General features: G+C 28.6%; 2 protein-coding genes across 7 annotated transcripts; one reads left to right on the forward strand and one right to left on the reverse strand.

The window, feature by feature from the left end:
* The first annotated feature begins 96 nt into the window (after window positions 1-96).
* Window positions 97-6,963, forward strand: LOC140919281 (uncharacterized). Of its 6 annotated transcripts, none has more exons than XR_012161903.1 (6): window positions 97-434; window positions 678-1,106; window positions 1,277-1,320; window positions 2,078-2,203; window positions 3,312-3,453; window positions 6,532-6,963. XR_012161903.1 is itself a non-coding variant. In XM_073365028.1 (5 exons), the coding sequence occupies exons 2-5, from the start codon at window positions 1,002-1,004 to the stop codon at window positions 6,553-6,555; spliced, it is 315 nt and encodes a 104-aa protein (XP_073221129.1). In that variant the 5' UTR covers window positions 97-434; window positions 678-1,001; the 3' UTR covers window positions 6,556-6,963. The 6 variants fall into 6 exon arrangements, 3 of the variants coding, with proteins under 3 accessions (XP_073221129.1, XP_073221130.1, XP_073221131.1); XR_012161902.1 differs by having other exon boundaries at window positions 678-978; XR_012161901.1 differs by lacking the exon at window positions 2,078-2,203 and having other exon boundaries at window positions 678-978.
* LOC101510980 (cucumisin-like) lies at window positions 5,312-9,987 on the reverse strand. The gene is made up of 11 exons (XM_027331664.2): window positions 9,933-9,987; window positions 9,061-9,166; window positions 8,853-8,941; window positions 8,583-8,677; window positions 8,242-8,485; window positions 7,587-8,109; window positions 7,366-7,463; window positions 7,014-7,232; window positions 6,818-6,929; window positions 6,519-6,732; window positions 5,312-5,930 (listed from the first exon to the last, which is right to left on the reverse strand). The coding sequence occupies exons 2-11, from the start codon at window positions 9,157-9,159 to the stop codon at window positions 5,323-5,325; spliced, it is 2,301 nt and encodes a 766-aa protein (XP_027187465.1). The 5' UTR covers window positions 9,160-9,166; window positions 9,933-9,987; the 3' UTR covers window positions 5,312-5,322.
* Between the last annotated feature and the right edge of the window lie 5,140 nt (window positions 9,988-15,127).

Raw genomic sequence — 15,127 nt, forward strand, 5'->3', positions numbered from 1 at the left:
TTTTATACTTTCCCAGATAATATAAAAGTATTTTTAATTTTTTTTAAAGAAAATTTATTTTACTTTTTCCAATAGAAACATTTTACCATTCTCTTCTAAAAAACACTCGTTTTTTTGAAAACTCGATGGGGTTTCGGTTCTCTCAAAACATACTCTCTCCAAAAAGAAGATCTCATTTCCGTTGCTTTTGCTCAATAACTCGATATCTTATTGCTTTTGCTCACTCTTGATCGATATTCGTTGTCCTTCACTCTCAGATCTACGTATACCCGTTGTGTTTCTTGTTGCATCGACATCTATATCTGATTTGCGCGAAACTGTCACTCCCAAAATCGATCCCTCAATCTTCAATCACAGCTCCGGTTCAACCGTCAATGCTATTCTCGACCTCGCCGTCATTGTTGTGTTGTGCTGCTTCTTACCTATTTTCTCAGGTATTTTCTAAAACTAGCAATAATTTATAACGGCACTTGAATATCTCACTCTGCTTTGTTCGATTTGAGTGTGTTCGTTCAGGGATTTGTATCTGTGTTTTTTATTTAATCTCTCATGCATTTGCGAGTAAATGAGAAGCTGGGCTGATTTTTTTTGCTATTTAATTTGTTTCTTATTTTCGGAGTTGTGATTGTGTTTGAGAAATTGCTTGCTAACTTGTGCATATGTGCAATCACCGGAAGCGGAAGCGAACACATCGGGGTAACGAGGGTTCCAAATGGAGGAATAGACGTTCTTTGAAAGTGCAAACAGAAGTGGGACGATTGAGAGTTCATAATTTGACGGCGTTATCCCATGAACCGGAGAGGAAAGAGTCACGACAAGCGGGGTTGAGCGGTGGCGACGGCTATGCGGTTTTCGTAGAATGGACTGACTTGACGGAGAAACCATTAAATGGGGTTTTGAAAACCGGCATCATTTTGAGAATTGGACTTTGGTTAGGTGAAAGAGTGAGTGTTAGGTGTTTGATGTTATGCTCCTGAGGTTGGTTCTCTTTGATTGGTCATATGTTTGTCAATGAGGTGTTTAAGGATAGATATATAGTGGCAGCTATGCAATGCAAGATTGAAGATTACCATTTAGTCATAGAAAAATATGTATTGGTTTCTCAAGTATGCTACCCCTTTTGTTTTTTATAATAACTTTGCTTATTTGAGATATATTGTTTAATGAATGATTTCTATTTGAGATATATTGAGGATTCACTGTGATTGTTCACTGTGATTTGTTTATTGACTTGTTTTCTCTTTATATATGACTTCGTTTCTTGTTTTGTTTGCAGGCTTCCAAAATCTGGGTTCTACATTCAAATTTTCTAACAATCAGGTTTTTGCTTCTCCAACTCTTTTATTATTACATCTCAATTACCCTCATTTCTACTATCTTACTCTTATTTTGAACCCATCCTATGTATACAAAAAACTCATTCATCTTTCAATTGTTTAAGAAATGGGGTTAATTGTTGTCTTCCAGAAAATATTTTGATGGGGGGTTCCAAGCACTCCTCAATAATATATTTTTATTCAGAAATGAGCAAAATTGAACTATGATGTTATGCTAGTTGTGTTTTTTTCTGTTCATTGAGGCTGGTTTACTTAACGTGATGTATAAGACTTGGATGTTCACTTGGCATACTGTGTGTTGTTTAGCTGGGCTGTAAGTTTATTTTGTCTAATCTTGTTTTGCAGTTATTATTTATAAATGTTTTTTTATACCAATATAGTCTTGGCATACTGTGTGTTTTTTTATACAAATATAGCTGGGCCATAAGTGTATGGTAGTATTTATTCAGTTTTGGTTTCTTCTATCATTTTTGTTGCAACAGTATTTTAATTTCCTTTTTCATAATTTATTTATTTGGATAGTGCAAAGGGAAGAAATTTCAGGATCCTCTCGGTGCTTCTTTTTGTTAGTGGAGAGGGAATATCTTTGTGAAGTGTCTATATAGATAGTTTGTGTTGCAACTTTCATATTGTGTGTTTTTATTATAAATTTGTGTAATTTGGACGAGGATTCAATGTTATGATGATTTTTCCGTTTTTGAGATAATGGACTGATTTTTTGTTATTGGGTGTGTTTTTAGATTTGGGGTGAATTACCATTTCCGAAGTGTAAAGTAGCATTAGATTCTGTGATATTCTCAGATAAAGCTTCTGCTGAGAAAGTAGCATCAAATTTTGCAGATATAGTGAGCCAAATGGCTCAAGATGTGAGATACTGCTGCTTTTAAATTAGCATTTTTTCAGCTCTTATTTCTTAATTACGTTGCTATAGCTTTAATTTTGATGCTATAGTTTTGCTCTCTCTGTCTATGTATGTGTATACAAAGGATATTTTTTAGATGCTTCAAATGATCATCCGATTGGAATTCACTTCACATTTATGTGATGTGAAGAGTGTGTTACTCTTTATATTTTCATTCTTCTTTCTTTTTGAATTGTCCAAATCACTTATGGTTACTAGTAATGGATCGATTGATAATTGTTATTTACCATAGCTTGGCGATTTTTGTTATTTTATTTTAAATTCAGCTCTATAGCTGAGGGAAGGAGGGGACTGACAACACCCCCCAATCGTTACAACAATGATTATAGACAATTCAAGTTAGAGCTGTTTCATTGGAACCTGAATCAAATAAGTATTTACTTGGAAGGCAAAAATTTAATGGAACTGTGATTTGATTGCTTGATATAAAATTGAAATTATATTGAAATATCATTTGAATATCGGCTTATGTGGAATTCCACTTCTATAACATCTGAACACACAAAATGCATACATATCTATGTACAGGCCTATAACCATGCAATGAGATATTGAATCGTTTGCAGCTTTTAGTGTTTAATCATTTATATCTATCATGAAATCTATTTACTTGGTTATTTTTGTTCTGTGTTACGTGTTCTAGTCTTGCATATATAATATATGGTACTGGTATGCTCACTTATAAGGATAGAAAAATGGATAGGAATGTGAAAGCAAAATATGCATTTTAATTGTAATAGTTCGTAAATACTTGGTTTCACACATACCTCACAATCCTCAATTTACATTTATTTAGTTCTCAAAGAATGGTTTTCTTGATTTTCTTCTCCTCTTCTTGACAAGAGAGTTGATTTTAGTGAAATTTGAGTTTTGATGTACTGAGATGATGTATCTATTTTTTACAATCTTTAAATTCTGTAGTACATATTGTAGTTTAAGTAAGCATCATTTGCAATCTCATTTTCCAGTCCACTCTTCTAGTTTGTGCATAAGCAATCTAATTATTGATCAAATAACATTTTGGAATGGTATTTTTCATTATATTGCATCAGGTGGTTGTTTGGTCGAAAGAGATTGGTTAATGAATATCGATGGAAAGCGGCCGTTGGACCTTGGAAGGAGAGACCAGGGCACTTTGGTGATGTATGGAAGTACTGGAATCATGATGGACTTGGCTATTTTGAGTTTCTTCAAGTATGTGCCTCTTTACAAATATTGATTCAACATTTCTGATGTTCAAATTTAGTTTAAATGTTTTCACTGTGCTATACAAGTAAAGTAATTAGTAATTTAAATTTAATTTACTGATATTAATAATTTAGAATTACAATTAGTAGGGAGATAAAATAAAAAAATTTAATTTAATAAATAATAAAAAGTTTTAGTGACAGATAATATCGTAGAAATAGATCAATTTTTTAATTTATACTTATCTTATTTTTACTGACAGACAATACTGTAGAAATAGATAAATTTTTTATTTATATTTATCTAGTTTTTAGTGACAGTCATCATTGTAGGTAGAAATCAAAAACATGTAGTGACAGACCTCAAAACATGGAGTGACAGTCCTAAAAGTGTTTGAAGACACCCCTTAAAGTTGACAATTGATTTGAGTGTCACTCAAAGTATTATTGACCTATACCTACAGTTTTTAATGTTTAAAAATGTTGCAAACTTTGTGTGTTACGATAAGTCAATTTTTTTGTAGTGAATTTTACATAATTATCTCTAATTACTTCTAAAAATAAATTTCAGTTCTAGTTTTTCGAACTAAAAACCGGATCGGTTCAGTTTTTTGAACTAAAAACCGATTCGGTTCGGTTTTTTAAAATAAAAAGTGGTTCGATTCGGTTCTAGTTTAAAAAAATCAGTTCGAAAACAGTTCTGTTCTTAATTTTTATAAATTAGTTCAGTTCAAAAACAGTTCGGTTCAATTTAGTTCTGCAGTTTGATTCAATTTTTGAATTTTTTAACATCCCTACTATATATAATCCTTCTTTAAGATGACGATTTCGTATTTCCTATCAACAATAGATTTTTTCTAACCTTCACTAACTAATTAAGCTTATCATTTTACTAGGCAAAAGATCTTATATCTGAAGTCCCATAAAAGAGATTATATATTGTATTTTGCAAGTATAATCAATCATTTTATTAAAGAATTGTTTATTTAATTTTTTACCAATTTTTACAGAGAACAACATATTATTAAAAAAATAATTTATCTTTTTGATATAATTTTTTAAAAGGAATTATCTTTTTACAAAAAATTTAATTTAAACGAAGCTGAAATAGCTTCTTATAAAAAAACCTTATTTAAGTAATTCATATTGTGGTACAATATTTTTTATAAAATAAAATTTTAAAAACATCTAATAAATGCTTGAAAAGTTTTTTGTAGCCTCATAAATATATTTTTCAAGAGGTATATTTCTTAAGAAAATATGTGATTTTTTTTTATGTTAAAATTTCTAACGATTAATATTTAGATTACTGAGTGTCAAACATAATCATATATTAATCAATAATAAATACATCTAAAATAACTTATAATTTTTTTTTAAAATTTAACAAAAATCATTTTTCTAATCTATATAACAAACAGGTCCCAAATCTAAGGTATGTTTAGAATCCTTGCAGTATGTTAAAAATATTGAGTCAAGTAAACTTAATAATAAGATGGACTCAAGTAACGAACTTAAATGAATAAGACTACGTGGGCCTGTATATCTTGCACAAGCATTTATTTTTCTCGTAATTTAAACTTTTGAAAGGTGTGTGGAGGTGGGGATGATGATATGGAAGATGAAAGATGGGTTCTTACTTAGTGGCTGAGTTGACTGAATTGCATTGCTTAGTTTCTTTTTTTACAAGAATTGCATTGCTTAGTCACTAAAGTGTTGTATTGCTAATATTTGTGTTTTTATATGAAATGTTAGATGTGGGCCAAACAAAGATTATGAGTATGATCATGACTTAATGAACAAGATAAAGATATAGTATTTCATATATTTTTAACAAGTATACAATTTAATTTTCATTTCCACAAAAGTATATAATTTATTCAATAATAATATAAAATAGTAAATTAAAAATTACAATGTATATGAAATTTATACAACATAAATTGGTGCCTTTGGCTTTCTCTGCTCTTTCATCAAAAACAATGATTGGGCTCCTCACTTGAATATTACCATTATCCCAAACCAAAGACGCTGAACCTATAGATTCCTTCATTGATCCTTCTATAGTGAGAACATATGTCTGGTTTTCTCCTTGTGAAGTGAAGGACAAAACATTAGGCTTTACAGAAATATTGAGTCCTTTAGGAGTTGTCACAATTGCTCTATATGTAGACATTGGCAAGCCAACATTTGTAACAATCCTTTTGAAGCTTCCACTTACATGATGCTTTGGGCGTGGAGCTTTGATGGCAAATGAAGGATAATTTAAATCCCTTGCTGTCGATGTCTTAGAGCAATTGTTTTCATCCTCAGTGATTTGTTGTAAAACTGTCCCATTGACACCTTGTCCACATAAAAATGTTATGTAGTCAGTTTCACTGGCGTCATATATTAAACCAGGATTTACTGCCTTGACAGGGTCAATTTGTCCAGCTCCATAAGCAAATTCTGCATCATTGTTATTTTTTGAACTCATCTGTTTAGCTGCAACACAAATATATTTATATTAGTTCAAAACATGTAAAGTAAATTAATTTCAGCTCAAATAAAATAAACTTGAACTATATCATCTCATTATGAGTAAACTGCATGTCGACTTTAATATGTAAATTATTTTTGAAAGAATAACTAAACAGTTTTGAGCGATTGGTCAATTTTTTTCTTTACAACTGTTAATATCACTTGTAAGTAATTCATAATTTTTTTTTTCATTAATTAAATAACTAGACAATAAAATAGACAACATATTCTTTTTTGTCAACTTTAAAGCTTTATCTATTTTATTTATTTATTTATTTATTTATTTATTATGTATTGTTTCGTAGTTGACAAAATGAGTTTAATACTATACATTAATAATATATATGTCTGTGTACAATAAAAAAATATAAAACATACATATAATTGTGAATGTATTAAAATGAAGTGAAGTGTACGTAACCAAAGGGTAACCTTTCATCAAAGATAGCTCTTTGCAAATATTAGTTAAAATTAAGCAATTGCTAAGTTTAGTTTTATTTAAAACATTGAAATATTGATTGAAGTTAGAGACTATAAACTTTTGTTAATTACCTGTTGTCATCAGGGCAGAGCGAATAGCAGCAGGTGACCATGTCGGATGAAATGATTTGATGTACGCTGCTGCACCAGACACATGTGGACAAGACATTGAAGTTCCGGATATAATGTTGAACTCCAATTTTCTGCTCTCACCAATAATATCATTAATTGGTGAAATTGGAGACCAAGTAGCTAGAATATCTACTCCAGGAGCAACTAAGTCCGGCTACAATATTAAACAAAAAAGTTTAATAAAAATATTATTTAAATAATAGAGGTGTATTTAATTTATTAATTCATAAAAAAGTAACCTTGAGAATCTCTGGTGTAGCGTTGTTTGGTCCCCTAGCAGAGAAAGAGGCAATTATGGGAGCCATAGTATCTTTTAATTCATTGGATTTGAAGATGGTTGCAGATGGAAATCTATAATTTGATAAATAAAATATACTTTAAATAAGCTAGGTTCTCTGAATAATTGTAAATGTATGTGAAACTTCCACTTCATACCTTGTAGAGTGCATATATTTACGTATTTTGGCCACATCCTTTGATAGAAGGTAACAAGCAGGTAAGGGAAAAGAGAATGCATTATCCATAGAAGTTTGACCTTGTATTAAGACACCCACAGCACCAGCTCTAAAGGCTTCTGGGGCTCCTAGTCTTCCTTCACATACAACAATGTTACCCTTTACCAACTTATCATCCAACGAGTTCATTGAGCAATTCCTACAATTTTTGAATAATGTCAATTTTATACCTCACATATGATTATTAATAATTTAAAGTTCATTTTTAATACTAAAGTTGAAAAGTAATGAGTTAAAGAGACTCAAAACATTTTCCCTTTACTTATTTTAACCTGGATAAGTGTTTATCCACGCCAGTATTTGCTGCATCTCTACCAAAGATAAGAGGATATTGTTTTCCTTGAAGGTCAAATGTGTTCAAGGAAATACCCTAAACATGAAACAAATGGTTATTGACATATACATAAAAAGAGAATATCAAGAAATGAGAAATTTTATATTTTGAAGTCATTAACTATGACAAATCATAGGAAATTAGAAAAACATAAATTACCTCGAAAGTTCTATTGTCTCCTAATTTGACAATAGTAACAAACTTCCTATCTAAGGTGCTTGCTGCTACAGAAATTGCCCAAGGTTGAAAATTTTGCACGGATTTAGGATGTGGACCTTTGTTCCCAGCAGAAAGTACTGTTAGAACTCCATGTCTCATAGCATGGAAAGATCCAATTGACAATGCATCTCTAAAGTAGATATTATTTGCTGAATCTTTTCCAATCGAGACAGATAAGATATCAACACCATCTGCAATCGCATCATCAAATGCTGCAAGAATATTTGCATCATCACACCCACTGAACCAACATACTTTGTAGACAGCAATGCGAGCTGATGGAGCTCCACCTCTTGCTGTTCCTTCTGCAAGCCCTAACATGCTTGCCATGCCAATCGGGTTCCCTGCTGCAGTTGCTGCTGTATGAGTCCCATGGCCAATTGAATCTCTTGGAGATTCAATATCTGTTGGGCTCAAGAGATCGTCCAGAGGGGGTAAATAACATCTGGCTCCAATTATTTTGCTACAACAACATATCAACTTATAATCAGGCATCATACTACAAATTATAAGGAAATATATTTACTAGCATTTCTGATATCAATAGCCAAAATCCATTTACTCTGTTCAAGTATAAGAATTCATAAAATATTACTTGTTGCAGGTAAAATTTGAAGCAGTTTCGCATGTGCCCTTCCATTTAGCGGGTGGTGGACTGAGACCTTTATCATTGAAGCTAGAAGATTCTGGCCAAATTCCAGAATCGATCACCCCAACAATAACGTCACTTTCAGAGTTTTCTCTTTCCACATATTGTGGAAAGCTAATGAAATCCCATGATCTAGTTGTAAGGAGGTGACTCTTTTCATTGGGAAAAACAGATACCACTCCAGGAAGTCCTACGTTTACAAGTTTCACACATTAAACAAATTTATAAATATTCAAAAAGAGGATGAGTAATTTTATAATAGAAAAAAAATTAGTTTCTTCACACACCAGCCATTCTATTGGCTTCTTCTTTTGTTAATTTTGCCACAAAACCACTGAAACTGCGCTTGTAGTGGTGGAGTATGGATTTTGGCATCGAGTCACTAACATTGTGAATAAAAAAATGGGTTAGTTACAGAAGACAAATTTTTGTTTATAATGTTTCATTTTTTTAGAAGTAACTAAATTTCCATGTAGCTCTATTGACTCATAGTATGATCATTTTTTGTGTGTGAGTAGTTTCATGAAAAAGTAGTCAAATTCATAGAATAATTTAACCTGTTTGCAGCTTGTTGTAGCAAATAATTATAATGAAGCAATGAAGAAGTTTCATCCTTTATGCTACTTCCCGTGTACACAATATAAGTCTGCATTTTTTGTTGAACATATTTATCATTAAATTAAAAATGCCCTTATTCTAGCCAAATTAATCCACCAAAAACATGAACCATGAAAATTTCATAAGGAGATGGTGAAGTGTATTTGCCTTTAGGTCATCATCTTGAGAAAATGAGTAACATTTCACAAAAAGTGAAATAAGGGTAACGAGGAGAAGCAAAAAACCAATAGAAGATCTACCGTCCATTGTCAAGCTAGTAATGACACAACAAAAAATGGTTATTAGTAATTGTTTATGCACATACCAATGAACTATTAAAATGTTATAATATATACTGGAGATTAAGTTGGAAAGAAACAAAAGGATTTAAACAAAAGAAAGTTAACTCTTTTTTTATGAACTCGGAAGAAACTAGTTAGCACTTGCTTACCACAACTATAACATAAATTTAATTGTGTAAATTAGACGAAAAAAGAAGTATTTTCTCAAAAAAAGAAGTATTTTCTCATTTTTTTAAATGTTTAATTCATAATTTGTGACATTAAGAAAATACTTATTAATCTACAACCGATTCTCAAATAATTATATTTATTGTTATTAATTAATACATAATATAAAATATATAATTATATTATAAGCTAAATAAAAATGAAAAAGAGAACTAATTGGAATATGAATGTTATTATAAGTATAGTCAAAATAATAACATTTGCCTCCTCTTCTGTTTAAACAAACAAATATTAATTCAATGCATATATATGTATATATACGAATGTCTAAAACCAACATATGATGAAATAAAAAGCATATAATTAATATATGATAATTATAAGCAAAGGAAATATAGTTATTAACATATGGAGTTGAGTGGTGATGTGTTGGTGAAATTAAGTCTAATGGAAAGTAAGTAGAAGGATAGGAAAAGCAAGATGTTAATTAGGTAGTGTGCTTGTAGAATGATATTATATATGAAATGAAAGTATATATTTATATGGGAATTGAAGTGAGTGAAGATTTACTATGAAATGAAGAGAGGTGATGAAAATTGTGAAGTGAGAAGTGGTTGTATGAAATATGAAATATGAAAGTATATTAAGAAGAAGGGGAGTGATGAAATTTGTGAAGGAAGGTATCTCTATTTATAGAGGAATTTATGGAAGTGTTATGGTGTGATGAATTATCTTCATTGCTTTTTGAATTAGTGGTTTCTCTCATTCATCATGCATTTGCCTTTTCCTTCATTTGGTTATGTATTTCAATTACTATGTTATTAAGAAATTGTTCAACCTCCATCTCTCAATAAGAAATTGTTCAACCTTCATCTCTCAACAATGGCAATATTAAGAGATTGGATTGATTCAATCTCCAATTGTAATCCACAAATTTTATTATTATTATTATAGAAAATAAAAAAAAAATAAAGTGTTTTTATTGGACTAGCCATGTGATGAAAAAAAGGAAAGAGTTTGAAATCGTTATGTTAGACAAAGAAAGCAAGAGTGCCCCAAAAGGTAGAAGGAAAAAAAGAAAGAAGTGATAATAGGAGTGTATGAAAGTTAAGTCTATAATTTGATTATGTTATTTTTACCATTGATTTTATTATTTTAATATATAGTGTTATAGTAGTTTTATTTCATCTGTAATTTAGTTTGAAATAATCACTTTAGTGGATGTTATTTTTATTTATTTAATTTTTCACATTTTTGATAATGTATAACTATGTTTGTCTCATATTTAATTTTTTATTAATTAATATTAGTATGTGAAATTATATTTTCTACTTGGTGTTATTTATCTTCCTAGAAAAAAAATACTCCAGAAATGATTCTCTCTAATTTTTTCCAACTATTTATTCCCATATGAATTTATTGGCTTGCTCCTTCTTTTTGGGTTCGTAATTTCTTAATTTCTATTTTATTTTAGAGATCCAAGTATGTTCTTATGTACTATTAAGGTGGAGAATCTCCCTTCTAAATTGCACGTTAGCTTTTTATATCACTACCTTGGATACATGTATCAATCTGCATGCCTTTTTCTTTATTTCATTATAAACTTTACTCTAGTAATCATATTATTGAAGCTCTCTCAACAATGACAATATTACTGCATGTGATGCTTGCTCGGTAACTAATAAAATGATATTAAGCATAAAAGAAATATAATTAATTAGAAATAAAATTGTATTGATAGAATGAAAAAAATTGTTAATTATTGAGAAGTTATTCATATATAAATCTCAAAATGACTATTACAACCAACTTAATTAATCTAACTAATTTACAACTAACATAAACTAATTCTAATTATTAATACATACATATGCATACAAATCAGTTTGTTCATCTATATATAATTAATAATGCTATTAATATTAACTTATAGTGATTTTTTCTTTTAACAAAGTGGTGATTTCTTTTGATTTATATGGCACACATGAAACTAGCTAGGCAACTTCCTCATAACTTTTGGGGTTTTCTTTTTTCTTTTTTGGGGTTATGAAGCTTTTATATAATTAGGGAAAGGTGAAAGAAAATTAATAATAAAGAAGGTATCACTAGTATAAGTCCATTAGTGCAAACTAAAGCTAGTAAAACTAAAACGGGACAAAGTTATGCAATGTCTAATTTAAATTCAATATTTTCTAAATAATTTTTCTTTACAATAATTAATTAACTACTTAAATTCAAAATTTCATTGATTTCTAAATTGATTAATTATTTATCTTGCTGGAAATTTATTTTATTACCGTCATATATAATGTATTTTTATAACTGTTTTTTTGTTCATTTGAAAATGAATGGCAATATTAGTAGACTTTAACTATTGTCATGAAAGACATTTTAAAGTAATGCATAGACACATTCAACTTATCATTCCCTTCTCCATCTATAAATAATGCATTTCAATGTAAAAGCATTTTAAAATAGCATTCTCTATTTTTTATACTTAGTCTAAACTCTTACTACAACTTACGGTGCTTTATAGATAGTGCTACAAATTATGTGCACATACAATATTTAACTTATACATAGTGATTTTTGTTTCTAACAAAGTATTTCTTTTAATTTTTATCATGTTTATCATACTCGCAAAGTTGGTTCACCGTTATTCCAATTATCGATTACTTTTTTCCTCTTTAGCACTCCTGCTTCTATTGAAAAAATCTGGATCATACATTCATGCATTTCAAGGGAAGCATCAATTCACGCATTTGATTTAAAAAAATATACACATTTTAATAATTTATTGTAATTGATAAATAAAATTATTTCTAATATATTTAATAGATACAAAATATTTAAAATTGTTTAAAAATATGATTAACGACCCTAAAATACAGAATATACAAATATTATTTAATTATTAAAATATATTTATAAATTAATAGTAATGAAATGGAATTAAATGATGAACGATGGAGCCTTATTTTTATCTAATTAAGTAATCTCACATCATAAATGAGAATGTCACTTCATAAAAATTGAGCAAATCGATAAATTTCAAAAGTTATAAAATTAAAGGACTAAAACTCCAATTTTTTTTTTAAAAAAATAAAAACAAATTTAAATTATAAAAAAATAGATAGATCAAAATGTATTTAAGTATTTTTCTAACAAAAGAGTGCATTAACCTACCCACAACATTCCCGCTACATTTTGGTATTTTCTGTTATTTTTATAAAAGTCAAAAAGAATTATTATACTAAAATAAATGAAAGGTTTAATTAACTGGAATAATTTTTTTGATTAATTGTTAAAAAAATAAAAGGTTTAATTAATTTTAGTACTTATGAAATATATTATATTTTATTTATTCATCACAAACTTATATTTTTTATAAAAATAAATGAAAAATTGGCCTCTCTCCTCACTTACAATCTGTTTTTTTAAATGAATTGAGGTTTGAGACAATTAAAATTTTAATATTATCTTAAACTAATTTTATTGTTAAAAAATAAAATTTAAATAATTAATTAAAAATAAGAATAAGTCGACTCGTTAAAACCTTGAGAAAACATTAATACTCTTGAGAAATATAAGTGTGGAGCAAGAAAATTCATAGACAACTAAAATGTAAAGTAATTTCTTGGAATCAAATTTTAATTATCCTATAAAAAACACGTGAACATTGAACGATAATTATCCTATAAATCACAATGATATAAATTTTAATTGTATGACTCATTGTAAGATACACAATTTGCTTTTCTGTGAAGACATGCTATTATGGAAAATATGTCAAAAATGTTAATGAAGTTAATAGGGTTACTTTTAATCATTGCAGGTGCTATGGTTGTTAATGCAGATATACGTAGTAATATTACTTTTAAAACCACCATGTTGTGATTTTGGTGGTTCAATGTGCGAACCAGTTGCATGTACGTAGTACGTGGCCATGTTGCCGTCACCCTCCATCTAGAGATATAAGTAATATTGCTATTAATATTAACTCTTAGTGGTTTTTTTTTTTAATAAAGTGGGGTTTTCTTTTCATTTATATGGCACACAAGCAGCTTCCTCTTAACTTTTGGGAGTTTTCTTTTAATTAAAATAAAAAGTAATTATACTAAATATTGTATAGCATATAATCTAGGAGCTTCCTCTTAACTTTTGGCTTAATAATCTAGCATATATATATATATATATATATATATATATATATATATTATATTTGATCATTACACATGATTCCAAACAAGTTATCATAAATGTAGGTGGTAATAAAATGGATTTGAGAACACTGTCATTCTTACTCAATATTTTCATGCACTGAAACATTTCTTTAACCATCATTTATGTGTCATATATTCATGAAGCTGTATATAATTAGGAGTCAACAAAATTCTAAAAAGAATATTATGAAGCTTTTGTATAATTAGGGAAAAGTGAAAGAAAAATAGTAATAAAGAAGACATCACTATACAATATAAGTGCAAGTTGAAGCTAAACTAAAACTAAAATGGTACAAAGTTATTTGATTCACACATTATAATATTCCAAAGCGATTTTTAATAATCCTCCGCTTCATAAGAGAATAAGACTCTACTAATTCAGATTTTGATAGAAAATTAAATAAAATTCTTTTAAAAATTGTTACAATTATATAATTAAATTTCGTTGATTTCTAAAGTGTGAAATTATTTTGACATTGTGATACATCTATATCAAACCGTATTTTTGACAATATTAGGAGACTTTAACTTTTGTCATGCTAAGTAAGGCATTTTAAAGTAATGCATAGACACATTCAACTTACCATTCCCTTTTCCATCTATAAGTAATGCATTTCAAAGTAAAATTACGCACATGTGATATTTAACTTATATATAGTGACTTTTGCTTTTTACAAAGTGCTTATTTCTTTTAATTTTTATCATGTTTATCCTACTCGCAAAGTTGGTTCACAGTTCTTCATACTTAGGAACTCCTCTGCCAAAAACTTCCAATTGTCAGTTACCTTCGTATTACAAAGATGGTACTAATATAAACGTTGAGTTTAACAAATGACATTATTTTCACTTAATTACAATTCTTAAGTTGGTGTCATTTGAAATTTAATTTTATGTATTTTTTCGTCTATACCACTTCTATTTTTAATAAAAAGTTTGGACTATGATTATTTCAACTAAAATTTAATTTATTTTAGATAATTTTCGTTAAATGAAGTTGATTCGATATTTTAGTCCAATCACTTTATTTAAGTTGACGTACTAAATACTACAATTAATTAAACCTATTCCACTAAATATTATTTAATTATTAATATTTTATTTTATTATAGTAGAATTTTTATAGAATAGTGACTCTGAAATGTGACCATAGGTGGTCTTAGATTGCTATTGCTTTGTTTTGTGCCTCAATCTATAATTATACCCACTATGTTATGGCATGATTAATAGCTATGTACTTCTATTAGTATCAAGTAGTTCTTTTACGGCTTATAAAAAAAAAGTAGTTCTTTTACACTCTTTGCTATTAAGGTTAATAGAGAATCTTATCTCTTTCCAACTTACTCAATGGTTTTTGAAGTGGTTATTATTCTTGTTAATTATTAATTCTAGCTCTTTATTTTGCAGTGAATTTGCTTTAACATTGTCATCATCGATCCATGTATGAAATTGTCATTTGGTTATGTTAGTTAAAACAGTTTTAAAAACCAAACTATATATATATATATATATATATATATATATATATATATATATATATAAAAA

The sequence above is a fragment of the Cicer arietinum genome, chromosome 2 (assembly GCF_000331145.2).
Source record: "Cicer arietinum cultivar CDC Frontier isolate Library 1 chromosome 2, Cicar.CDCFrontier_v2.0, whole genome shotgun sequence".
NCBI lineage: Eukaryota > Viridiplantae > Streptophyta > Magnoliopsida > Fabales > Fabaceae > Cicer > Cicer arietinum.

What these genes read in the sequence shown, in the direction of transcription:
- LOC140919281 (XM_073365028.1), top strand. Translation starts at nt 1,002, where the DNA reads ATGTTTGTCAATGAGGTGTTTAAGGATAGATATATAGTGGCAGCTATG. An exon ending in AATATGTATTGGTTTCTCAA is followed by an intron (nt 1,107 to 1,276) that starts GTATGCTACCCC and finishes TTTTGTTTGCAG; the next exon opens with GCTTCCAAAATCTGGGTTCT. An exon ending in GCTATTTTGAGTTTCTTCAA is followed by an intron (nt 3,454 to 6,531) that starts GTATGTGCCTCT and finishes TGTTGTCATCAG; the next exon opens with GGCAGAGCGAATAGCAGCAG.
- LOC101510980 (XM_027331664.2), bottom strand. Translation starts at nt 9,159, where the DNA reads ATGGACGGTAGATCTTCTATTGGTTTTTTGCTTCTCCTCGTTACCCTT. An exon ending in CTACAACAAGCTGCAAACAG is followed by an intron (nt 8,678 to 8,852) that starts GTTAAATTATTC and finishes TCACAATGTTAG; the next exon opens with TGACTCGATGCCAAAATCCA. An exon ending in TCAAATTTTACCTGCAACAA is followed by an intron (nt 8,110 to 8,241) that starts GTAATATTTTAT and finishes ATGTTGTTGTAG; the next exon opens with CAAAATAATTGGAGCCAGAT.